The sequence below is a fragment of the Hypanus sabinus genome, chromosome 12 (assembly GCF_030144855.1).
Source record: "Hypanus sabinus isolate sHypSab1 chromosome 12, sHypSab1.hap1, whole genome shotgun sequence".
Lineage (NCBI taxonomy): Eukaryota > Metazoa > Chordata > Chondrichthyes > Myliobatiformes > Dasyatidae > Hypanus > Hypanus sabinus.
The window spans coordinates 58,565,650-58,592,533 of NC_082717.1; the positions used below are offsets into that span (position 1 = coordinate 58,565,650).

The 26,884-nt window shown below is 39.0% G+C and overlaps 1 protein-coding gene across 3 annotated transcripts in view; it reads right to left on the reverse strand.

Annotated features, from left to right (window-relative positions):
- bcl11aa (BCL11 transcription factor A a) overlaps positions 1 to 26,884 on the reverse strand; it is a 182,320-nt gene that overhangs the window by 37,070 nt on the left and 118,366 nt on the right. For 2 of the 3 annotated variants that reach the window (XM_059985994.1, XM_059985996.1), the window contains exon 3: positions 11,402 to 15,960. In XM_059985994.1, coding sequence (XP_059841977.1) covers positions 13,946 to 15,960 — 2,015 coding nt within the window. In that variant the 3' untranslated portion in view covers positions 11,402 to 13,945. Of the gene's footprint in view, positions 1 to 11,401; positions 15,961 to 26,884 lie in introns of those variants that run through there. The other variant, XM_059985995.1, reaches the window with a different exon arrangement.

The following is a 26,884-nucleotide window of genomic DNA, read 5'->3' on the forward strand; positions in this document are numbered from 1 at the left end:
CCCACTCCTCCCGACTGAATATACCAGTGGACAAATAACCACAATTGTATACTATTTAGGCAGTTCAGTCCCATGATCAAATGCTTTTTTCTAGACTGGAGGAGCTGCTTTCAGCAAGGCCTAGAACTGAGCCTCTGAAAGTGCTGAAGGTATACCAGGCTAAGGAGGAGGAGAGAAATTCGCCCAGGATTTCTACTCCTGATCGCTAGCCAGCACCCTTGATACAACCATGGGATACATGGCGGTTGGATAAGGCTCGGCTGTGATGCTCCCACAGTCAAACAGCCTACCAGCACTCACTGTCTGGGCTCACACATGAAGAATGGCCACACAGACGAGGTATTGCAGAGCTGCCAACATTCATTGATCCGTATCCACTGTGAGTCACTGCCTCCCGGAGATGAAGGGAAAGAAGAGAAAAATTGAAAGAAGAGGTTAAAAAGACACAACTTCAAGTAACGTGAATAGTTTTTAAAATCAACACAAACAAAGAGCAGCAAAGAAAGACAAGGAGGAATTGTAAAGAAGGGAAAACACCATTTGTACTTGGAAATGATCTAGGCTTTGGATTCAAAATTAACAACAGGAATAAAAATTGCGTGCTTTCAGAAACTCAATCTCACCCCCCTCCGCCCCCTCCCATATCATCCCAGCCGCAATAATTTTACACTTTTAACGTATAAAGTACCCAGGATAGGCCAGCAGCACTTCATTACCAAACCCAATTTGTTATGGAACAAATGTGACTGCATTGTGTTATTAATCCCCCTACTGCTTGTGTGTCATTTAAACATTTTGTTAAATAAAAGGAAATTTGTTGAGTCTTACATGTCAACATCAAAGTATCACTATAGTTAAATTTAAGTAAACATTAATCAGAAATTCAAAATTTGCATCATTTACAAGCACCATGCAAAAATTTCTTCTTGATATAAAAATGCACTCTTTGTACGAGCAAATGCATAATGAAAGCTCTATGTACAATTTATAGCCATGCCATTCTCTACTGCAGTATTAATGCTACGAGAGCATTGATGTGAAGTAAAAGCAGCACAGTATTGCAAAGCAAACAACATTTTGAAAAAAGCTTTTTAAAAGATGCCATTGAGTAAGGGAAGATTTGCTGTACAACAAAGTTCTCTCATTTTTATCTAGGTCAAATAAACAACAGAATCACAGTATTGACCATATGGATGAGTGAAGATAATACCACTTTACTGTCTGTAGATTGTAATAATGTTTATATAATTTAGCGCTCATCATTCTTTTTAAATACCTGCTTGCAGAGTTTTCCCTTAACTAACTTTTTGAAATGGGATTTTTGGATTGGCGATCAGTAACTGGCAGATAAATGCTGGATCCTGAATTATTTAACCTTTTCTGATGACTTGGGTGAAGAGACCAAGGGTACTGCAGCCAAATCTGCTGGTAGGTTAGCAAGTTGTTAGGAGGACACAAAGAGTCTACAAAGGGATATAGACCAGATAAGTGAGTGGGGCAAGAAGCTGGCAGATATAATATAATCTGGAATAAAGTAACAGTATTCACTTTGCAAGAATTAAAAACAAGTTGTTATAGAAATGGAGTGTGACAACAAATTGGTGCAGTTTAAAGTGTCTGGGGCTCTTGTACAGGAAACACAAAATGGCATGCAAATATGTCAAGTAATTGGGAAGGCTAATGGATTATTTGCCTTTCTTGCAAGGAGTATGGGGTGTAAAGGTAGGGAACGAATGAAACAATTTTGTAGGATGCTGATGAGACATTATCTGAAGGACTGTGTACAGTTTTTATCTCTATATTTATAGAACAATGTGTTTGCATTGGAGGTAGTGCAGGTCAGGTTCACTGGGCTATTTCTGGGACAAAGGTGTTAAAGTAAAACAAAGGACTGGGCCTATGATCATTGAAGATTATGAACATAAATGATTCTAAGAAGGATTGTCGGGATGGATACCAATAAGTTGTTCCCTCACCCCCCCCCCCCATAGTAGAGGTGTCTGGAACAAGGGGGCAAACTTTAAGTCTGAGATGAGGAGAAGTTTCTTCTCAGAGAATCATATCCCCTTTACTCTAGACAATTATGGAGTTGGGAGTCCATAAGTATATGTAAGGCAGAGACTCACAGACATTAAGTCTACAAAGAAATTGAAGAGAATGAAAGTGGGGAAAGTAGTGCTAAGTCCAGGATTGGATCAGCCAAGATCTTATTAGATGAGTGGTTAAACTTCAAGGGGCCAACTGTATATTCCTGTTTCTCATGATGTTGTATTATAAACTTTTGCATAGGTCACTATTAAGGAAAATCTGTTTGAAGTAATCATAAAAGTTTAGATTTTTTTTTACAGAGGGAAATTAATACTTTTTTCAATAGCCTTTTTGAGATTAATTGTACATATATGTGCCAGCAGCTGGTGACATTTTGCCAGTTTAGAACATTTTCTTCTCTCTAGCAGATTTTCCAACATTTGGATGAGATGGACTGAAATGATCAGACTGTGGGCGGTGCATTTGACAAGTGCCCCATTATATTGTAGTCCAGGGTGCAGAACAGGAGTCCCAATATGGACTGAGTAGCCAGGACTGTCACACATTTGAGACCTTGGAGTTGCCCCTGATAGAAAACCATCACACAGACAACTCACCACAAATCATTCTCTCATAGCCATCTCAAGAAATGCACTGAGGTAAACCTGTCAGCCATCTACCTTCTTGGAAATGAATGATGCATGTCCTTGGAAGACAAAAAGGGGCTCCAACCCAAAAAATGTACAGATCAGAAAATTCATGTGAACACATTGGTGAATCAACTTGCCAAAATAGACTATTTAACCCGATCAGAAAAGGTTTTGATTTCTTCCCTTTAATTTGGAGTTTTAATTGATTTAGTTCATTGGAAAAGGAAAAAAGAATCACAGTGTCTCAAAAACTGAATAGGAGAAAAATTAGCCTCCGGTTCCCACCACTAAACATGAGTGCGAACGCTGCCATTGTTAACGTTTGTCTCCGCACAATCAGCTTCCCTATGAAATTGAACAAATGCCAGTGAGTTCAACTGATAACTAAAATGCTCACACATGTTCAGAGCTGGTGACTAAAAGTTAATTCCTTCCCAATATTTATTATTTACCACTGAACGTGCAACATTAGTACAAGAAAGCATTCATCTGCCACATTGTTTGCAACTTCCAGTATACTATCTGTTGCCAAGGTGCATGAAACATAATTTAGTGAAGATCAAATAGTTAGCACAATAAAGATATTTTTCTAGTTGAAGTTACAACAGATCATTTCTATTTTACTCAGCATCAAGTACCTAAATAAAGGCTTCATTAATTACTAATGAAAAGTGGTTTAGAACAAGTGTCGTTAAAGGGAAATTCAGGCTTCAAACAGCTTCTATTTAATACACAGATCATCATCCATTACCTACTTCGCAGCAGTAAATTTATTTTCATCATTTTATTTACATAGAGAAAGGAAGTTCCAGTCTAAAGATCCTCCATTTACTGCACAGCAGTCATTAACTGCTTTGAAGAGATTAACAGATTTTTGTCACCAGGGAGCTGAAATATCTGTCTTTACTCATTTTAGTAGTAAAGATAAAAGTGACAAGAATGAAAAGAGTTATTCTATATTTTAGTTAATATTAGGGAAGGCAGAATCTCAGCCATGAGATGAAATTTGAGTGTTCGACGCAGCTACGAAAATAGAATTGGAATCACGAACAGAGAGGAATACTGGACAGTGGTAGGCCATTCAGTGCTTAAATTCTGTCATTCAATTAGATCGTATCTGATTGCTACCTCAACTCTAGTCATTACTATACTCTCTTTTGACCGTGTCCAACAGAAAGAATCCATATTCAACTGCCTGCATATTTACACTTTGAGCATGTAGGGGAGGAGAGTCAGGACTGAAACGTAGTTCCAGATTTTTTACAGCCCTTGTTCAATTTTAAGCTTACCCAACCTTACTAGGACTACTGCAACACAGGAAACAGTTTCACTATATTTAAACAATCATCTCTTTAGTTAAATCTGATCCACATTCAAAAGAGATATAACATTAATCTCTTGAATCTTGACTCAATTCCTTCCATAACCATACAAACAAATCTCTGCTTCAGCAACCCCCCCAACCCCACTGAGGCCAGGCCAATACATCCATCCTCGGGTGTCGAGGCTGGAAGTGAGCAAAGCACTAGATAGGGTCAAATCAGAGTTTTATGTGCCTGTAACAATAACTCCATCCTTTTCTATTTTGATCCTTTAGAGATAAAGCCAATTATGTCCTGTTTTGGCAAAACTCATTAATCTGAAATGTTCACTGCCTCTCTCTCCACCGTTATCTGATTCTGCTGAGCAATTCCCAAATTATTTAAAATTCCATGACCTTTTAAATTAATTTCTGTACCTGTCTACTAAGTTGCATTAATTACAAAACTTGAGTTGCTAAGACTCTGCTCCTAGTTTACTATTTAAAGAGTGTATTGATCTATATTTACTTATTTATATTACTTGAGACACAATGCAGAATAGGAAAGTCTGGCCCTTCGAGTCATCCCATTCAGCAACTCCCAATTTAAGCCTAGCCTAATCACAGAACAATTTACAGTGAACAATTAACCTACTAAACTGTACATCTTTGGACTGTGGTAGGAAACCAGAGGGCCCGAAGAAAACCCACACATTACACGGGGAGGACACATAGATTCCTAACAGATGACATCAGAATTGAACTCCTATGTGCCAAGCTGTAATAGCCCCACACTAACTGCAATGGTATCATGGCACTCAGAAAATGAGTATTTCAAAAAGATGAGCATGGAAAAAAAAAATCACATGCAATGCAACCAATATAAACCCTATAATTTTGGTGTCTTAACTTGTTTTGACCCTGGCCTTCTCTCACCTACACATTGTGCAGTGCTATCTTATACGGTCAGTAAACATGGAGATCCAGTTCTCTGTTCTTTGTTATACATTTGATAAAAAATTTTGAAAAGCAGAGTTGTCTGCATATGTCCTTGAAGGACATCACTTGCCACTCTAAATTGACCCAAAGGAATAGGTCAATGCTAGATTCTGGAGGAAGTTGATGGGAATGAGGAGAGAATATAGTAAAATGTTTACAAATTGACTAAGTATAAATGAGTGCTTGATTGCGGGATTGGAGTTGGTGTGCTGAAGAGTGTGTTACTGTGCTGTCTGACACCATCATTCTATGACATCCAAAAGGCTACATTTCCCCATTGTTAGCATATCTTCTGTGGGAGGGATTACTTTTATAGATGGTATTTAGCCAACTCTAACGGAAAGGAACAAAACATTGAAAACAAAAATACTGAAGCCTGAGATTTTCACGTTTCAGAATCCAGAAAATATTGCAATCAGATGCACTGGTGCAGATCTGGCAATTCATTACCACTATTTAGTTAAATCAAGGCAGTCACATTGAAATTGTTTTGAGAGTGATATATTGGGTTCAATATTAAATTCACTTTCTATGCTTCAAAAGCAAAAAAAAAGTTCAGCATAAGGAAAAGGTCCTGGAGATCTCAGTCCTCAAGAAAAAATCTATTCTTTTCATATATTTTTTTCCTATTCACATTAAACTCTTCCACAGACACCACCAAATTTAAATAGGGGAGCTCAGCTCCCCTATGCTACAGACAATAATGAGATAGTATGTCAGAAGCTGTAAGTGCTCCAGGAATATGAAGCTTTTCTTAAAGTACTGGTAAATAACATCTATACAATGCAATTATACCAATATGACATCTTGGAATTGTGTCTGTTTACCATTGTTTACCATTGGTAAACATTGACAGTGGGAAAGAATGCTAAGGAAACTTGAGTCCTGAGGAAGGGTCTCAGCCCAAAACATCAACTATTATTCATTTCCATAGATGCTGCCTGACCTTCTGGCATTTTGTTTGTGTTGCTTGGGAAAGAATGGTAGCTGTTAGAGGAAATTAATTCATGCCCTTCTTCAAAAAGGTAGGAGAGTCTTTGATTGGAATTTCACTGTGCACCTAGAGTTGCAGTAAATGCCATCTAATCAAAGTTTTACAATTTCTGACTCATGGCCTTGTTTAAAGCTTTTTCTAGGGGCAAACTACAATACATAATAATACTAGCAATCAGCAATTATATACATCGATACACTGACTTGGCAAAGGTAAAACATTAATAAACCCAACAAGTGATGCCAAGCCTCTTGATGTGAGTCTTACTGCATACTATTATCAACTGGAAGAGTATTTTCACATTTCATTTACTGGAAGTGACACTACTTTGCAAGTGCAGTATCCACTAAACAAAACTCCTCAAAGTTACCTATGATGCTTTAACTACAGCCTATCTAGCAATTTATTCCCAATGTATTTAAAGTTAATAAAAAGAGAAATTCAACATGGCAGAAGAAGCATAAAGGATTAATTTCACAGCATTTGTTTTCAGTAACAGCATAAGGACATCCAATACGGTTTGCCAATCTGAAACAAGTGACATTCAAACATGGGTTGAGCAAAGGTGGATTGGGTGCTTCATAAGCATAGAACACTGTGCGTTAGAGAAGACTGTGTCTGAGTAATTTGGTTAGTGCAGTGCCTTTCAGGAAGGCAACTAGAGCAACAGTGCAAATAAAGCCCATAAATACCATCCCACCCACACAGCAGGATTTCACACCATTCGATTGCTACCAATAGGTAGCATTAATAATAGTTAATAGTTAAATTAATAGTTAAATTAATTGGCAAAATATAACCTTATGAAAAGTTAGACAAACATTGTTTAGAAACAGTTAATATAACTCCGAATCAAGATTTCTTTTGTGTTTTTTAACTACTCCAAAGCAATTATCAGTAAAAAGCAGTTGGATCTTCATAAAATATATGTTTCTAATCCCTAAAATTCTTAAGTAGTGCCTTTAACTTCACAGGACTATTATCAAACAATATTTCACAGTGGAACAATGGAAATTAGGGTCACACAAATAATCACAATTGTATAAGATTTAAAGATGGAAGAGTTTTCAGATAAAGAGACTGAAAATGGATTTGAATCTGTACAGTTGGTTCTTGTCTGCTTTAAATTAAGGCTGATCAAGTGACTCATGGGTAACAAAGGTTGGACAATAAATATAAGTAACACCACAGCCCCAAAATGTGCTTTCTTAAAAAAGATTGAAAAGCAGCAAGTTGTTTGTACATAAAGCAGTTATTTTCCATGTAGCAAGACTCCACCAAAGACAATGAGATGAAATTGGTTAGATGAAATGAGATGTATTAGTTAATCAATTTCTATTCTATTTGCAGAGTGAGTAATGTTAGATAGGCCACTAAGTGAACTTTTGGATCTTCAGATGACTCCAAATTAAAAGGTGAGGTTCAGAATTTATATTTTAAGAAAGAAATCGCCCTTGAGTCATGGATCACTTTACATCTTTTTTCAAAGGAGCTGTTCCTTCAAGGAGAGAAAACTTACTTCTAATGTCTTTCCCTTTTTTCCTTTTGCTTTTCTAGTGCTACTTTGTATGTTAGTTATGGATCCTTACATTCCTAATGAAATGCACACTTTTCTAAAGTAAAAGGATCTGTGAAACAATCTGATTTCTAATGTGGCATAGGAAGTTAAATTACCTCGGCATATGTTTTAAAATAACAATATAAATGAACCAATCATATCAATTGAAGTTGGAATCCCTAATGCAGAGAATCTGTCCTAAAAATATCCTTAAGGCAGACCTGGAATTTTCAACTCTTAAGCAAATGATTGCACCATCAAATGCTAATAGATTTGTACATTTGCAGTTTTCAAAGGCTGACAGTTAGAGAATGGTGCCTTTGATTCGTTACACTATTCTTATCAAAATGTTGTAATTTAATAATGCCATAAACAAAATAAGGTATTGCAACATCTGGAGCTTCTAGATCCCTGAAAAGAGACATTTAAATCCTTTGTGCATCAGCAATGCAGAGCTAATAGCCTAATTCTGCTCCTATATCTAAAGGTCTTTACAGGTGTCTCCCTTTATACCCACCCTTTCCTTTTACCAAAGCAAAAACTGTTTCTTTAGAAACTTACTAATGTATTTAAATTTAAAATATTGTTTTTATGTGAATTGTTAAAACTGAAAAGGAGGTAAGTGTATCCAAAATTTATGAGAACATGGGGTCACACTTGTATATGGTTTTACAATAGTGCCTTCCATGTTATGCTTGTCACATAAATCTGCCCATGAAATTCTCATAAATGCACAAAGGGCTTACAGGTTCACGATTTTATAATGCAATTAATGTGTAACAGTTCGGGGAAAACACCATTCCCTTTTGCCACTTTGATTGCAGTATTTGGGCTACATGGTACATTCATCTATGAATTATTTTAAGTATGATAGTTGGTGCACAAAGAGAGCCAATATAAATGCACAAGTTCACAAAGGTTTACAGCAGCAGGGTTCTCCATTTAGCAAAACTAACCATGAAGCAAATTTTTAAAAAATACATTTTCCAATTCAATCTTACGATGAAAAAAGTGTGACTGGAAATTTGGAAAATATACTCAGAGACATCGGCATATGAAAGAACAAAATAATAGTTCAGGTTTATTTCTAGATTCTGTTAGACATTTTCGGCATTTGGTACTATTAAACCTACAGTTCATATAAATAGTGAAGAAAACTATGGTTCAGTTCTACACTTCCTGCTCAAACCCCAGGAAGAGTTTTTAAAACAGGAATTTGACACAAAAATAAAGTGGGATTCCAGTGTTTTATTAATATTTTCCCAAAAAGTCTACTTTTTGTCTAGGCATGACTTCTGTTTATAATTTCAACATTTGACGATACCCTTAAAGCCAAGGTGGTTTACTAAAGATACAATAGATTCTGCAGATGATGGAAATCTTGACCAGCACACACATATGTTGTAGGAACTCAACAAGTCAGGCAGCATCTACGGATGGAAACAAACTGCTGACATTTTGGACCAAGGCCCTTTATCTGGACTCAGATGAAGGATCTGAGCCCAAAACATCAACCTTTTAATTCCCTCCAAGCAATCTGCCTGACCTGAAGAGTTCCTTCAGTATTTTGTATGTGGTTCACTGGAAATATTTCCATGCTAAAGATGACAGGTTATGGCTAAATTGTCATTCCATAAGGATATTCCAGAGATCTTCAACTTTTTATGGAAACTCTGAGTGATTATCTACTCATTCCCCTTCTAAATAATTAAGACAAGTAAGCCAAAAGGAAGTGTGCACTGATATAAAGCTACTTTCTAAACTGAAAAGGACAGAAATGATTGATACTCTAGTTACAATACAGATTTAAAAGATTAATCTATTACTTGGTCATGTAAATCATAGATTGAAAATGCTTAGCTAATGTAGTAAAAAACTAAAGCAGAAGGAAATAAGCTACAAACTACTGAATGGGATATGGGATAAAGCAGTTAAAGTATTTCCATACCACATACCTGTTTATTGTTAAAACAATGATTCCTGAAATAATCATAAACAGAATCACAGGAAAACATAATTGCTAATTTTGCCAAAGATAGTTTATATCATGGGTTTATTAGTTAAAACTTAGGGGGAAAAAAATCTAATATTGAGCTTCAACATAATTATTAACTTTTATGAAGGGAGGGTTCACATTTACAGGGTGCCCAAATGAGCGAGTGGGTTAAGCCATGGGCGCAAAATTGGTCTGCACCAGTAATGCAAGACATATCCAAAGCAAATCAGCAGGCTTCCTTATCTGATTTTCCATTCCACTGAACTCAATTGCTTGCACTGCAAAACAGGCTGCCAAACTGAAGGCTTACTTTCTGCTTTTGGCAAAATCCAATTTTACTGCCATTGTGTAGCTGACCCATACAGGCTGAAGATTCCCATCTTGTGCCAAGTTATTATCTGCCAATTCAGGGCTTAGACTAGGGAGCAGGGAAAAATATAGTCAGTCAGGGTCCCCAATCCCAGTTCTCCTCCAGTTACTCTTGTTGCATGTGTGCCTGCTTCAGGAAAGGAGAAGTCCTACTGAGGTGTTGTTCATGATCAAAAGGTCTGTGCATTCAGTGTCTCAATGGAACAATGGCAAGCTGGGGAACAAATATGGCTTCAGAAGAGGTAAGAAAATGCCAAAAGGTGTGATTTAAGTATCTTAATTCAAAATTTTGACTAAAACATACATATGCACATTTCCCTTTATTACACCCTTGCATGAAAATCCTGAAATTATAAGCATCCTTAGTTCAAATCAATTAAAAGGCAATCTGATATTCAATAAGTAAATTCACTGCCCACTGCCATACTGAGTCATGCAAACCAGATTCATCTACATCCGACACCAAGGAAGTTGATGCAGATGATGGAGACAGAACGAATGTAGTCAACATCCAAAATAGGGCTAAGAATAAAATTGACTCAATACTGAGATACATCGCTCAAGGGAGAATTGGACTCTCCCTTCTTTGAAGACACACATCGTTATGTCACTGCATTAAAAATGAAGAAAAAAAACTGAAAGAGACATTTGAAAACACACGCTGTGTTGCGTTCTAAACAGAATTTGCGAAATTACAGGATTCTTATCACTGAGATGAACCCAATTGATGTGAATTAGATTTTCCTGCAACTGCGTAAGGCGCAGCAACACCACCAAAAAAATGTTAGTGCCTGTCATTTTACCAACTTATAAAAGTATAGGCATCAACTCTCAAAGAAAATACCTCATAGGCAGAAGATGCAACATTAATAGTACCATTAGAAAAACTACTCTCAACGGTTTGCTGACTCACCTCATTGAAGGTCCAGGTAAATGGACTTAGCAATTAATTGATCTGTTGTAATTTACTTAATAGGTAGTGCTTGTATTTTCAACTACCACCTGATCATCATTTAATTCTAAATGCATGGACATGGTGCACAAGTATGAAGATATTCATGCACTTTTAGCGGAGAGGAATTGTGGGAGAGAAATTGGCATCAATTAATTGATCATTTTACTTAGACATTGCTAGCAATGAAGAATTTATTGTATGCTTCATTCATTTCACTGATTTATGATTATATTATTTTTGGATAGCCAATGACCTACACAGTATGTAGCCAGTAACCCCCTCACCCACACAGGAAATAAAGCTGCTGATGGTATACAGTGAATTTCCTGGTTGTCTGATATGTTAAACCCTTTCTGAAGGCAGGCAAATTTCTGCAGCCTGCTACCAAACTCTATATGGGTCAGAGAAAGGGGTCGCTGCAGAGATCTACTCAGCTGAGCAAAAGCTGTGTACTTTAATTATGCCATACAAAAACAAATGACTAAATAAATTTAAAAACTAAAATAATGAGGAAAGCAATAAATAAGCACACACAAGGTTCACCAATTAGCTTTAAATTTTTTATTAATTTTTTTCATAAAGGGACAAAATGGGCATGTGAACAGGATAATGCAGACAACTGCCAAAACACAGACAGTGGTTTCCAATAGACTCCTGAACTTAACAAAGACCAGAAACAAATACAATAAAAGCCAGGTTGTAATGACCTTTGGTCACTTAAACAAAAAAAATAAAAAATAAAATGAAAAAAAGATCAATTTGGTGCATCTGTTTTAAACAGCGCACATAAGCAATAATAAATAGTGAATCCCATAGTAAAAGATAAATGTCAAGTTACAACAACAGCTTTTATTACAGGAATAGAAAAGGCCGATAACAAAATATTCTGCATTGCCATTTACAAAAAAGTATTGACTCAAGCGGCTTTAATATGCTTTGCATATGAAATTTTCCCAATCTAAATATAAAGCACCATTTAGTTTTTGGCAATGAAAAAACTGCAAACATTTAATTTACTGCATATGAAGTTAGATGCTGGAATGTAGTAGGTGAGAGGTTAGGAGACAGAAGCACACTACAGAACAAACATTAGCTTGCAGTACTGTATACAGTATGGCAGCAGGAAGGGAAAGATATGTACAACCATCCACTTTGACCATTGGCGCGACGTTCTAAAGTTTCCCCAAGCAGCCGTTATACGACCTCTTATCTGTACAATGTCACGGGCGTATTCTTTTTTTCTTTGTTTGTTTTTTTGTTGAAACATACAAATAATTCGCACTATATTATCCTGCCAAATTAAAAAAATATACTGTGGCAGCCTGTTTTTTTTTCCACTACCAAAAAAAGGTACATTGATACCTTTAAAGAACAAGCAACAGTTAAAAATACAAGCTTCAATATAAATACTATAGTGCCTACACTAGGTGAACATTTATTTCAAATAACCATTCTAGAAATACAGAAAAGTAGAGACCATAAATGTGTTTAGCATAGGAATCAACATGTGTGCATTTTCCTATAGTTAAGTACTATATATATATAAAACATATATATATATATAATCTTAAACCTTTCCCAATGCAAGTTTATACAACCTGAAGAGCTGTGTACCCAAGGCAGAGTATCCACTAACTGTAAAACATGTATACGTCTTGGCAACCACCAAGACACTGAAACCCTAAAATATAGTTCTCCCTAACTTAATGAAGTGTTTTCTTAAAAAAAATCTTACCATTTATACTTAAAAAATCTGTACAAAAATTGTTGCACTGTAGTAGTGAGATTATTTATTCTAATTGACTGCAGTCCCATTATCATCCGCTGAGGAGACATGCTGTTAAATCGTGTTGCTTTACATTTTATATTTAGCCAGGTGCACTATTCTAGTCAATGACTGGCAAATTGACTCTAAACAATCCGTTCATTTTTCTTTCCTTAGTATTTTAGGATTTTTTCCCCTTAATTATATGTTTGTAAACTGGGAAAATTGTACAGTGCACTTAATTGTCCTATCCAAACTGTCTTTTATCCTTTTGTCTTTTTGCTCAGCCTCTGTACCCCTGATTAAAGAAAGGGCATAGGAGTCACAAGCGGAGTCAAGTGCTATTAAAATACAAGCTAGGGGTGGGTGGAGGGGCTGGTAGGAGTATTAATGTATCATCTTTATGTTTATACAACTACTGTGTGGTGCATGAACCAAGCATGACTTTACGGATCACAGATAGGTGCTGTGAGATTAATGGAATTGTCAAGACATTTTCCTCCTTTGTTCATACTATTTTGTTACTTCATTTTATTTATATATTGAGTATTGGTTAACTCGCTGGTAGCCAGAACTATCAAGTGCATGATGCAGAAGCATCACTTGGGTTCAGCACAAACCCAAGGCTACTCCTCCAGAAACTAACTGAAGAACAGAAAGAAAACCAATACAGTTTCAAAAGATCCAAGGCACTCAGATTATTCTTTTTTCCTTTAACCAAACAATGGCATTCAACCAATTTTCATCTTCAGTTTTATTTCCTTTGCCAAAGTCAAGGCCAACAATTGTTCTTATGGTCTAATTTAATATATTAACATTTCAAGACAAATTTTCCTTTTGTAAAAAAAAAGGACGGCTTTAACAGTGCGAATTCCAGCCTGTCCATAGAGGGTTAAATAAAGGAATCTATTTGGGGGGAGGAGTGGGGAAATTCCCCCTTTTTTGTCTTCCCTCTCTGTGTTACGACCCAAACTATACATGGTGTGTGTTACAGGACACTATGCAGCATGGTAGTCTTCTTTCAAAAACCAAAGAAAGGACAAAGGGGTGGTTACTCAGCACTAACCGAGGACAGAATTAAATTGCCGAACATACCATACATGCTGTCTAAAAGAAAAAAAACATACACAACACGTAAATTATTGCACAAGAGAAAGGCTCGAATTTGCGTAAATGCAATAGTATTGCCCCGATACAAATCATGCATTCATCAGTGACATTAAAACCAGTTGTACTGGCATCAAGCACATGTTCCTTACGTCCTCAGCTTCCACTTGGTTTTGATCACAAGAGAATAGAAAAAGCTATAGGGAACTTGAGCACCAAAACACCTAATCAGTTTTTATATCATTATTTAACAAGCGCTCACTGTGCCATTTTTTCATGTGTTTCTCGAGGGTACTATACACGCTAAAAGGCATCTGACAAATTTCACATTTGTAAACGTCTTTCCCCACCTGACCGTGCGTTTTCATGTGTCGCGTAAGCTTGCTACTCTGGGCACAGGCGTAGTTGCACAGGTCACATTTGTACGGTCTCTCGCCCGTGTGGCTTCTCCGGTGGACGGTGAGATTGCTGCAGTTCTTGAAGATTTTGCCGCAAAATTCACATGTGTCACTTCGCTTGCCCTCTTTGGAGCTGGGCCTTCCCGGGCCAGGTCCAGTGATGTGGGGTGTGCTGCCACCACTTCCTGTGCCACTCCTACCTGAGATCCCACCGTCCATCTCTCCTGGAGGAGTGGAAAAGCGTAAACTTCCATTTTCTGAAGAGTGCTCTGATGAAGTTGCAAAAGGCGATTGTCTGGAGTCTCCAAAGCTGAGAAATGGGTCTTTCATCTGCCGTGAGGCAGCATAACCAGCAAGCCACTGTGAGTAAACATTATCTGTGGGAGGCAAAGGTGCTGAGGGCAGGTCAAAGTCTTTCTCAAGCTTAATGCGTTTGGAAAAAGGGCTGAGGGATGTCGGGCTACCCAAGATAGGCTTTTTTGATATGCCCCCAGAAGCTGATTCACCTGGAGAGGAACCTCTCCCATTGACTGTACCATCATCTGTGCGATCAGATTCACCAGCGACCGAGTCTTCATCATAAGTGTCTCTGTGAACTTCTGCTTCAGAGGAGAGATGAGTCCGCTTGTGTTTTTCAACAAGAACTTGATGGAAGGCCTCACCATAGTGCTGCATGGTGTTCATGGCAATGTTGTGCATCACTTCAGGTAACGAGCTCTTCTCCTCGATGGGCCGCGAGCTGTTCTCGTGATGGCGCCCACCCTCAAGACTAACACCAAAGGCAAATTCAGACCTATTTTCATTCTCTGGTTCTTCCTCTTCCTCCTCCTCCTCCTCCTCCTCTTCTTCCTCTTCCTCTTCCTCCTCTTCTTCCTCTCCATTTTCTGGAATCATATTGGCATCGGTTTCACTCTTGTACTTGGCTACCACAGATTTGAGAGCACTGCTGGCACTGCCAACAAGGTCACTAGTACCAGGTTCAGGAGAGCTTGCAGTGGAGAGTCCATCATCCGACTTGACCGTCATGGGGGATGACTTGTGTAAGTGTGTTTTCATGTGCCTCTTTAACTTGCTGGCCTGAGTGCAGGCATGATCACATAGGTGGCACTTGTAGGGTTTCTCGCCAGTGTGGCTTCGGCGGTGCACTATCAAGTTACTCTGAAACTTAAAGGTTTTCCCACAGAATTCACAAGACTTGGACTTGAGCACGCTCTGGGCAGGAGCCGCTGTGGACTGGAGGGGTGGGAGGGGAGGTGTGCTGAGAAAGGGGGATTTGTTAGTTGATTGGAATGGTTGTAATAGCCTTTGCATAGGACTAGGCCTGTTCGGTGACAACGGAGGAGTGGAGGTATTGCCAGCTAATTCCCTAAGTCTCCTAGAGAAATCCATTGATGGTGGCTCAATAGGTATGGAATTAAGACGCAGTACCCTGTCAAAGGCACTGTTGTGATGTACTGCCGCCATAGCCATCTCCTCAGCGCTCAGCCGATCCATCCGATGGGGGTCTAGGTGATGCCGGGGTGGAGGACTAAACAATGGAGGCGTAGGGGGGAAGCGGCCTTCTACGAGCCCTGGTGTTTCCCGAGAGACGGGCCCGGACATTCTCAGCAGGTTGAAAGGACTATTATCTGCTACATGAAGTCCATGAAGCGGAGGCTGAGGGCCACAATCTGCCCCAAGTCCTGAAGGAATGCCAACCCGTGGGGTCAAGGGACTTCCATGCTCAGTCTCCAAATAAATTCGGAATCCATGGGTGTTCTGGGCATGTTGGAGGAGAAACCACGCGCTGCTGAATGGCTGTTTGCAAGTTGTGCAAGTGTAACTGCTCGGCTCATCCTTCCCTGCAAGAGAAAACAAATAATGCCAACATGAAGACCATGCAAACCACGCTCAGCTGCCAGCTTCAAACATTTACATAAAAAGAAACGTCCAACCCAAATGTAATGGAAAATGTAAAAACACCAGGAGACAGCTTCAACTAAGCTGAAACTGAACCAATTTAATCTTCATCCAAAGTGACCAAACTCAGAAGAGTTCTACAACCTCACACGGTAACGTTGTTGCAGTGGTCACTAAGATCATCAAGTATATTTATTTATGCTGACTTTATAGGGGTATCAGTGTTAATTAGCAGAACAAAGCAGGCTGTAACTATTAAGTTCCCTGAATTTTATGTAGATACTTTAACTAGGAGTTGATTTCTCCTGGTTACAAATCTGAAAGACTCATACAATTAAATAGGATTCGATATATGAACATTTCTCATTAATCTGGACAAACCACACACCATTGCTCATCTACTTAAATAACCTCACTTGTAATAGTAATTTTTCTTCTGCCAGGTAAATAAAGTTGGTATAGAACACATTTCTCCAACTGTCTTGGATGTTTGCTATTTTTTTTAAATTTTGTTCAACCTTTAAATGTGAGTCGGTCTATAAAAGAAGAATATTTGATTAAGACAAGGTGAAGGCAACAGTTAGAACAGCTCCTAACAGGGGAAAACACATCCACAAATGCGTCTTCATTTCAATTCCCTATGTAATCACACAAACCTATCCTTTCCTATGTCTGAGAAGGTCAGATTCATAACTATTTATCCCTTCTTTCCTCCTTTTCAAATTTATGGGTTAAGGATTGGTACAATGTTTTTTTTCCCCACTTTATCTCCTCCATCAATCCATTTAATGTTTGTCTGGGTAATAGAGAAGTGTAGTGCTACATAGCTGAGGCACAAGGTGGTTGGGGGGGAGGTGATAACTGAACAATAAGTCCCGGCATTTCCCTTGAGACAGACAAGGACATTCTCAGCAGATTGAAAGACTACTATCTGCTACACGAAATGTGTGACATGAAAGTCTCACCCAGGTGTTGGTCACCTTCCAAGATTTCATAAATCCAGGCAGAAGGTGCTGCCCAGACATCCTGATCTACTTCTATCTCCCTTACTCCTGGGCTGCTGACTTCTGCTGCTGCTCCTCAGCTGAAATCAGGTTGAGCATCAAAATGGCCATCTACTCATCTGTAAGGGTCACTGGACAACAGGAGCAACACGTCTAATACATACTGACAAGAATTTTAAGAAGATAACACAGAATAACCAAACCTGCAGCCATAAATCTGAAGAGAAAACAGTGTGAAGCAGTTAATATACTTTGGTGGAGATCTATTGAAAATTGGATTGAAATATTCAAAAGGTTAGATTCAGTCTATATGCTTTTACCAGGTATGTTTTGCAGCACCCTTACACCCTGAACAAACTCAGATATTAGGATATCCCACTATTGCAAAGTCACCAACCCCTTAAACAGACAGTGTGGATATTCTGCAGGCATTAAAGAGAGTGACAGCAGTTCCCAAGTGAGGTCCCACACTAAGGAATATAACCATGCTGAATGTCTCCTGGCATTTTATTTCTTTTAGGTCCCTCCAAGAGACAGTCCCTCGAAATTTAGCCCAAGACTTCCTTTCTTCCTTTTTCCCTGGTAGGAGATTGCATGACAAGTATGTTTATAGGTAGGGAGAATGTCAGAAGTTACACCTCTTCAACAAAGCACATTACAATAGTTGGTCTTTGATTGTCCTTTTCCAGACATCTGTGAAATAAATTCCCACAGTGCAATTTCATGCCTGGAAGTTCTCCTTAAAAAGATGTTGGCTCCCAAGATGACATCAAGTCTTTAAACTGCAGCAATTCCTGGAATAATCAGCATCATAATAAATCATAATTCAACCCCCATCTGATTATATAGTACACAACCAATATTAAGCACTAAAAATATCATTGATAAATTTTATTTGATTTCTTAAATTTATTATCTACATTGTTCAATTTCTTTATGCATTTCCCCCTATTAAGATGACTGCTGGAGTGGACAGTGGAGGTAGACTTGTCTCTCTGGATGATGCATTGCCACCTGTTTCCTATTCCATGTAGCAATAGCCTATATTTTGTACTGCTTTGGTGAATTTTCAAATTATTTAATCTCCTTGAGTCAAATTTAATAAAAAAAAACTGGGTTAGAACCACTGTAATTGGACACCAGCTCCCTCAACGAATTGTTGGCAGAGGCACTGTTTTTGAAATTCTTGATCAGTGGTCTGTCTTTTGAAGTATCCAGATAGAAATGGAACACTTTGCACAATGCACTAATATTACAAACATGCATTTGATTAACTGAGTCAGTATTCTCCCAAATTGCCCACAAATATTTAGGATGAACTTACTATTATTTATTCATGTCAATTTGCAGTAAATATTTCAGTCGTCATTGCTTTGTCCCTAAAAATCTTTTTTCACTTCATGCTGATTTAAGTACTATCTCAATCTCCATCTCCACCAGCCTTTTAGACCTTCACCATATGTAGTTGTACACAACACACAGGCCACTGTTTATATTGCATCTGAATGGCATTATTATGCAGCCTACGATATGTAAAAGAGCAACAGAATATTTTCTAAGATGGTCTCTGCTTGACAGAGGAACTAATAGAGTAAAACTATAAATGGAGAGGGTATCAACCACAGCATTGCAACCACAGAGTTCAAATGTCCAGCCCAGGCAAATACACAATACCTTGTGTATTTCAGCCACTAGGTAGGTAGGGTGGCTGTCTCATTATTGCCATTCCTCACATTATTAATATAGGCCAGCGAGTGGCCACTTTATTAGGTGCAGGAATGTGCTCTTCTGCTGTTGTAGCCCATCCACTTCAACATTCAACTTGTATTTGAGTTACTGTCCCCTTCTCGTCAGCTTGAACCAGTCCTCTGACCTCTCTCATTAACAAGGTGTTTTCACCCACAGAACTGGATGTTTTCTGTTTATCGCACCATTCTCTGTAAACCCTAGAAATTGTTGTGAGTGAAAATCCCAGTATCTCAGTTCCTGAGATACTCAAACCACCCAGTCTGGCACCAATAATAATTCCACAGTCAAAGTCACTTGGATCACGTTTCTTCCCCATTCCGATATTTAGGCTGAACAACAACCACACCTCTTGACCATGTCTACATGCTTCTATGCATTGAGTTGCTGCCACATGATTGGCTGATTAGATATTTCCATTAACAAGCATATATACCTAATAAAATGGCCAATAAGTGTACACATATATTAGTAATGTGAGGAATGGCCTAGGGGTGAGGAATGTCATAAAGCTTTCAACAGACAGGAAACCGACTGGGCCATACAGGGACGGTGGTTTCAGCATGCTGGGGAAGGCTTGTGAAGTCAGACTGTTGGTGTGCAGGGGAGAAGGCTGGGGGTGTAGGGGATTATCTTATCTTGACAGCTGGAAATGATGGTTTGCTGGCGGGATATATTGGGGGCTGCAGTATGTAAGAGCAGCTGAATTAAATTGAATCTCTTTGTGAACGAGCTGGCAACGCTGCCTTGGCCATGAAAATCTCGCATTGGCCTCTCACTGTACTTGTGTTTCCTGTAAGGCTGATCATCCTGATCAACTGAGTTACACACTTTCCAGCAAACCACCATCACTGTGGTAAATGTGGGCGTTCAGACCGGGAGACTTCAGTCCTCCACAACACTGGGCTGACGGATGAGTTTGTGCTAATGAAGGGAAAAGCAGAGGCTTAGCCTAAAGTCAGCTCTTGTTTCCTGGGATTCAAAGATCATAACCTTATCAGTTTTGTGGTAGAATATTATGAGCTGTGAGCAGAATGGGGAATGGTAGGGCAAACCACTATCACATTTCTATTTACACATCTCTGCATTGAATTCATATTTTTTAAACATTTTAAAATTACAGTATTACATATCTATCACTGGGCACTTCAGTACATTTGTAGCAGGGGACCATATTAACAAGATCTATAATAATAGTTGCATAACATAGATGACAGTACTTTATTGCCTAGAGGTACAAACATGTAGTTCAGCCCTCAGCACATCAGAGCATGGTGACACCGTGCCTTCCTGCCTAGTTACCACACAGCCCTTTGCTCATAAAAATGTTACCACATTTTATAGTGGCAAAGGAGTAGAGAGATGTATCTAAAGAAAGATCTTAGCTATTTACATGCCCTTTTATTGGAATATCTTTTTAAGAGGTTCCATGCAGAGGTTTTTGAAATGGATAATTTTCTCAGTATGAAAGTACAGATAAGGCCTATCCTCAGCATTCTGTTGAAACATCTCATTTTCGTCAAACGTTCCTCAGACAGCATAAATGGAAATCATCCAGCACCAATAGCATTATGAGGGATTGATCAGTAAAACCTCAGAATGGTAGCCTACCTCCCATCTGCTATTTCTACTTGGAATTAATTGCTCCAAATTTTCAGCTCCATGGACAAAATAAACAGGCTAACTCAGGTCCTTATTGTTGTCATGTTCAGGTCTTTCCACTAGATACTGCTAGTGAGCGCCATACATACTCTGGTGACCTCTAGTGGCAGAAAGTGGAGCACTGCAATTAAGTGGGGCTGACAACTTTGGCAGTGTGAGAGGTAAACTGTTTCAGGGGAACATGAGAGGGAACCTATTTGTTCAGAGGGTGGTGAGAGTGGATGAGCTGCCAGTGGAAGTGGAGGATTCAGGTTCAATTTCAACATGTGAAGAGGAATTTCGATAGGTACTGGACAGATGGGGATGAAGGGCTTAGGTCCAGGTGCAGGTCGATGGAACTAGGCAGATTAATAGTTTGGTACAGACTAAATGGGCTGAAAGGCCTGTTTCTGTGCTGTAGTGTTCTGTGACCCTAGGACTCATCTCCCCAAAACATTTGTTTCAGGAAAAATAAAGTGCCGCAAAATCAACCTCCCAAATTTCATTCTTCTCGTGTGGTGTCTACTTTCTGGAAGAGAAATCTCCAGAGCAGCAGATTTGATGTTGCTGTCATTGGGTTACTTTGCTTTGCTGATAAGAGGTACTTCAGGGTTTATATCCCAGAAGCTTTGAGGTCCAGGACTGTGTTCAGCCAAACAAATGTGATGAATGAGTGACCTTCCAGATTCCTAAGGGAAGGAAAGGGAGGTCTTGGGTACAGTAATGTCCCAACCCTTTCCCAGAGGAAATGGTATACCTGACATACAGAACCAGAAAGGAAAGGCAGCTTTTGTTCTGAGGCTTTCTGCACAGTGGAGGCTCCTTCTCAACGTCCTGCTCTCCTCCCCGTTTGGTGGTGTCAAGGTCAGGAGTGCTAAACCTTCCCAAAGGGAAGTTGTACAGTAAAATGCCTCAGCGAGGCAGATTCCTCTTGGTATTGGAGGCATAAGAGTGGCAGTAGAAGAAACCTGAGATGGCCAGAACTCCGCCCCCACCCCCCACAGCTTCAGTATATGACAAGGCAAGGCAGAGCTCAAACTGACAAAACGTATCTAAATTTTCACAAAAAATATCTTAACGGTAAGGGTAGTTTCCCTCCTCATGTTTAACTGAGAGGTTCCATTCTCTTGGTTTTCCCTATTTACCTTGTGACCAATAACTGGGAAGAGAGTCCACAACTTGAGATGAGACTAGCATATTGGATTTCAAAGGGTAATTGAACAAAAATTGAACAAATATCCATCACTAGGGACCTAGAGATATCCATCTGGTAAACCAACACGTCAACTCTGCACCCATGATGTGGTTAATAGCTACTCACTAGCGAGGCTTTCAAAAAGAAATAAACCCTCTAACCAAAATTACTACATAATATTAACCTATGAATTTGACTATGAATGTATTCATTCACTCCACACTGCTACCATGAGATTATTTGCTACAGCCTGAGTAGATACAGTAATGATGCCGTTTGGCATCACTATGGGATCAGGGATGAGAATATGAGAAGGTAAATGTTGCCTTTAATAGTGAGAAAGATGAAATGGTTCAAATTTACATGGCAATATTTTCTGTTTTATTGCACAAAAACAATGTAAAATTAAATCTGGTAGAGATGGCTACATCCATGAATATAAATGTACACTAAACAGAATATCCTGCAATTAAGTGGCATATTTTACAAGACAAAAGAAAAGATCAGAGTAGCTCGCAGAGCCTCAGATAAATATTAGTGATATGCATTGATGAACAATGTGATTAAGTGTGACTGTCTGTATTTAAACCGCAAAAAGGCTTAATATATAATCATCCAATTGACAAATGCACATGGGCAGCATGAATTTCATCTGCATGAATTTGACTGAATTGAGAAGCTAGTGAGCTTACAATTACTCGTTTCTCCCTAGCTAACTGAGGTTTGAGCAAGAGAACAGTGGTAACATTTTCATGTAAAAGCACGGCATAAAAATATGGGCAATCAGCATAATCATAATTTCATAAAACCGTATCAGTGATTTAACAGAAACATTTCAACAGTAAAGAACCAGAAAGAAACTAATAATTACTATTAGTTATCTAGAGTTCTATGCTTCTTAATCACCAGAGTTTAATTTCATTCATGTCAAACTCGTTTAACTGCATTTTGCTGGCAGTTCAGTGGCTGCATTAGTGTACTAATATTTTGGCCCAGCAAAAGCATTCATCTTAGGCTTTTAAAATGGGCTATCATAAAACATAAAGAGCCCCATCAACCTTTTAAATCAGTCCCAAAGTTTAAACTTCAAAATTTGGCCCACTATTAGTCCTGAAATTGAACTTAGTGTGACCAGCCAGGAGCAGACTAGTTTGGATCTACCACTGGGCTTCTTTCTTCTATCAGAAGGGTGAGGCAGGCTAGGCTACAGACCCCTCTATTACTCCGTCAACATAACTGCAGTGATTGACCTACAGAGGGGAAAAAGGGCGATTTACTTCAAAGCAGTCTGACATTTTTCCCCAGCCCTACAATAAATTCATTATACTTCTAAGTCAGTTTAAAGGCGCATATATATTTGAGTTCAGCCTCCAAGAGAGTAGTGTCTGAGCAGAAAGCTGCAATGTATTTCCTGCTCAATTCAAGGCTATTTCATCAGTTAATGAGGCAAACATCTTAAGTGTGGTATCACTGGGAACCTTTGGTTATCCCTTATGTCAATCCAACAATTCCCAACCATCCATGTGGTTAATAGATACTCACTGGCAGTGTATTCAACAAGAAACAAAACTTAACAGCAAAGGTATTGTACATTTCTATCCTAACATGAGATTTTGTGTTGAAGTACTTATAATGCAGTACTATTAAGGCTCTATATAGCTACGTATGATGTTGGAATGTGTTAAATGCAGCTTTCCCATTTTTAGTGCCTTTATGTGGTTTCTGGTCCTGTGAGAGAACCTATAGAAAGTAATACTTGTTCTTAAAGCCTCTGATCTTCATCCATGAATGTTGGCCTATGGGCAAAATTTACGTATAGAGGCAACCTGCTTCACATTACTGCTTTCCAGAGCCAGCAAAGACTACCACATGCCCATTGCCAATGGCACATCAACAGTCTAAAAATATCAAAGAATTAATATTTACTCTACATATCGTTCTTCTTTTGACAAGTAAATGGGCAACAATGACTATAATACAATGTACGTTCTGTCTAGCCTTTCATTATGGACCACAACGTTTCAATGGTCACCAGCTAAGTCAAACCACACAGGAATGTCCCAGTCTCTTGGGATACTAAGATTGGCAGAAATATGCTGATGCCTGCACACCCTCTGAAGAGTTCCAGAATCTCATCATAATCACCAAAACAAGGAAACTCTATTTCCATTTTATAATGTTCCAATTTCATAAAAACCAACAGTTCCAAAGAAATAACCATTCCCTCTCTCTCTCTCCTCTGTCTCTCTGCTGTAAGTTACAATTTTACTCAGGGCTTGTGCATCATCTGGTAATACACTCCTTGTCAGATCCCATCTGTACTTCATTCACTGAACCAGCAGCAGGAAAGACAAATGTTTAAAAAAAAACATTTTTGTGGAAAAATCACTAAGAATCTGCCAGTGGCATGGAACTCTTGGGAGGAGAATAACTTTGTCATTCCTTTTTTGCTGGTTGGATTGTGTTGTCTTAGCACTTAGAAACTAATTTCTTTCACAATGTCGGAAACTCAGAAAGAGGTCTCCCAAACTCAGAAAGAGGTCTCCCAAACTCAGAAAGAGGTCTCCCAAACACAATTCCTTTCTCTGCACCCTCACCCAACCACTTGTTTAAATAAAGACTAGTGTTGCTTGGTTATGTTCCATGTGCACTCCTTGTCACAGTAAGCAATTGATAATTCCATGGGAGTAGTTTCTTTCCCAGATTATGTGGTTATTTAAAATTGACTTTCATCTGTCATGAAGGTGGTCTGGCCAGCCATCAGGTACCCAGCGATATGAGCCTCTTTTTCCTTCTTTGCTATGGCATTTCGTGCTCTCATATTAACACTGTTTCTGACAGAACCTGTCCCCACCACCCCCTCAGGATGTGTTTCCAGATTTCAACTACCTGCTGGATGAACTTCGCACTTTGAAAATAATCCTTCCTCAAATCTTTGACCTATTATCATAAAATGAAGACCATAAAACAATAAGATTTATGAGCAGAATTAGGCCATTTGACCCATCAAGTCTGCTCTGCCATTTCATCATGGTTGATCCATTTCCCTCTCAGCCTCAGTCTCCTGCCTTCTCCCCATAATCCTTCATGTCCTGACTAATCAAGAATCTATCAACTTCTACCTTAAATATACCTTAAATAGGACTTTACCTCCACAGCCACTTGTGGCAATGAATTTCACAGTATGGCTACAGAAATTCCTCCTCATTCAGTTCTAAATGGACATCCCTCTATTCTGAGACTGTGCCCTTTGGTCCTAGACTCCCCCACCATTGGGAACATCCTCTCCACATCCACTGCATCAAGGCCTTTCAATATTCAATAGGTTTCAATGAGATCCTCCCTCATTCTTCGGAATTCCAGCAAGTACAAGTCTAGAGTCAACAACCAGTCCTCGTGTGGTAACTCTTTCATTTCTGGAATCATTCTCGTGAATCTCCTCTGAAACCTCTTCAATGTCAGCACATTCTTTCTTAGATAAGGGACCTAAAACTGCTCATAATACTCCATATGAGGACCTACCAGTGCATTAGAAAGTCTCAGCATTACATCCTTTCATTTAGATTCTAGTCCTCTTGAAATGAATGCTAACATTGCATTTGCTTTCCTCACCACTGACTCAACCTGAAAGTTAACCTTTAGGAAATCCTACATGAGGACTCCCAAGTCCCTTTGCATCTTGGATTTTTGAATTTTCTCTCCATTTAGAAAATAGTCCATACTTTCCTTTCTTCTACCAAAGCGCATAACCATACACTGTCTAAGTCCTTCTACAGCCTCCCTGATCTTCCACCTACCTTTGTATTGTCCGCAAACCTGGCCACAAAGTCATCAATTCAGTCATCCAAATCATTGACATATAATGTAAAAGGAAGTGATCCCAACAAAGACCTCTGTTGTTCACCACTAGTTACTGACAGCCGACCAGAAAAGGCTTCCTTTATTCCCGCTCTTTGTCTCCTGTCAATCAGCCATTGCTCTATCCTTGTCAGTATCTTTCCTGTAGTATCATGGGTTCTTAACTTGTTAAACAGCCTCACGTGCTGCATCTTGTCAAGGGCCTTTGGAAAATCCAAGTACACAACATCCCTTTGTCTATCCTGCCTGTTACTTTTTCCAAAGAATTCCAACATATTTGTCAGGCAAGATTTTCCCTTGCTGATATCGGCCTATTTTATCACGTGCCTCCAAGTACCCCAAAACCAGATCCTTAACAGTCAATTCCACAACTTCCAAACTGCAGTCAGACTAACTGGCCTATAATTTCCTTTCTTCTGCCTCTCTCCTTTCTTGAAGAGTAGAGTGACATTTGTAATTTTCCAGACTTCCAGAACCATGCCAGAATCTATTGATTCTTGAAAGATCATTACTAATGCCTCCACAATTTCTTCAGCCACCTCTTTCAGAACCCTGCATGTAAACTATCTGGTCCAGGTGATTTATCTACTTTCAGACTTTTCAGTTTTCTAAGCACTTTCTCCCTAGTAATGGCAACTTCATTCACTTCTGCCTGCTGATACTCACAAACTTCCAGCATACTGTTCATGTCTTCCACAGTGAAGAGTAATGCAAAATACTTATTCAGTTCATCTACTATTTGCTTCTCCCCCATTACTACCTCTCCACCATAATTTTCCAGCAGTCCAATATCTACTCTCACCTCTCTATTTTAGAAACATAGAAAATAGGTGCAGGAGTAGGCCATTCAGCCCTTCGAGCCTGCACCACCATTCAGTATGATCATGGCTTATCATCCAACTCAGAACCCTTTACCTGCTTTCTCTCCATACCCCCTGATCCCTTTAGCCTCAAGGGCTATATCTAACTTCCTCTTAAATATAGCCAATGAAACGTCCTCAACTGTTTCCTGTGGCAGAGTATTCCACAGATTCACCACTCTCTGTGTGAAGAAGTTTTTCCTCATCTCGGTCCTAAAAGGCTTCCCCTTTATCCTTAAACTGTGACCCCTCGTTCTGGACTTCCCCAACATTGGAAACAATTTTCCTGCATCTAGCCTGTCTAATCCCTTTAGAATTTTATATGTTTCAATAAGATCCCCCCTCAATCTTCTAAATTCCAGTGAGTTTTACTTTTACACTTTATATATCTGAAGAAACTTGTGGTATCCTCAAATAACAAATAAATTCTTCTCAGGCTGCCACCTGGGTACAGGTATCAATTATAACCAATACTCTAAGAAGAGAGCAGAGTTCATCATTGAATGTTAGTTGTAACTGACACCTGTGGCATATACACGGGAGAGCACTAGATCCTTTTGGT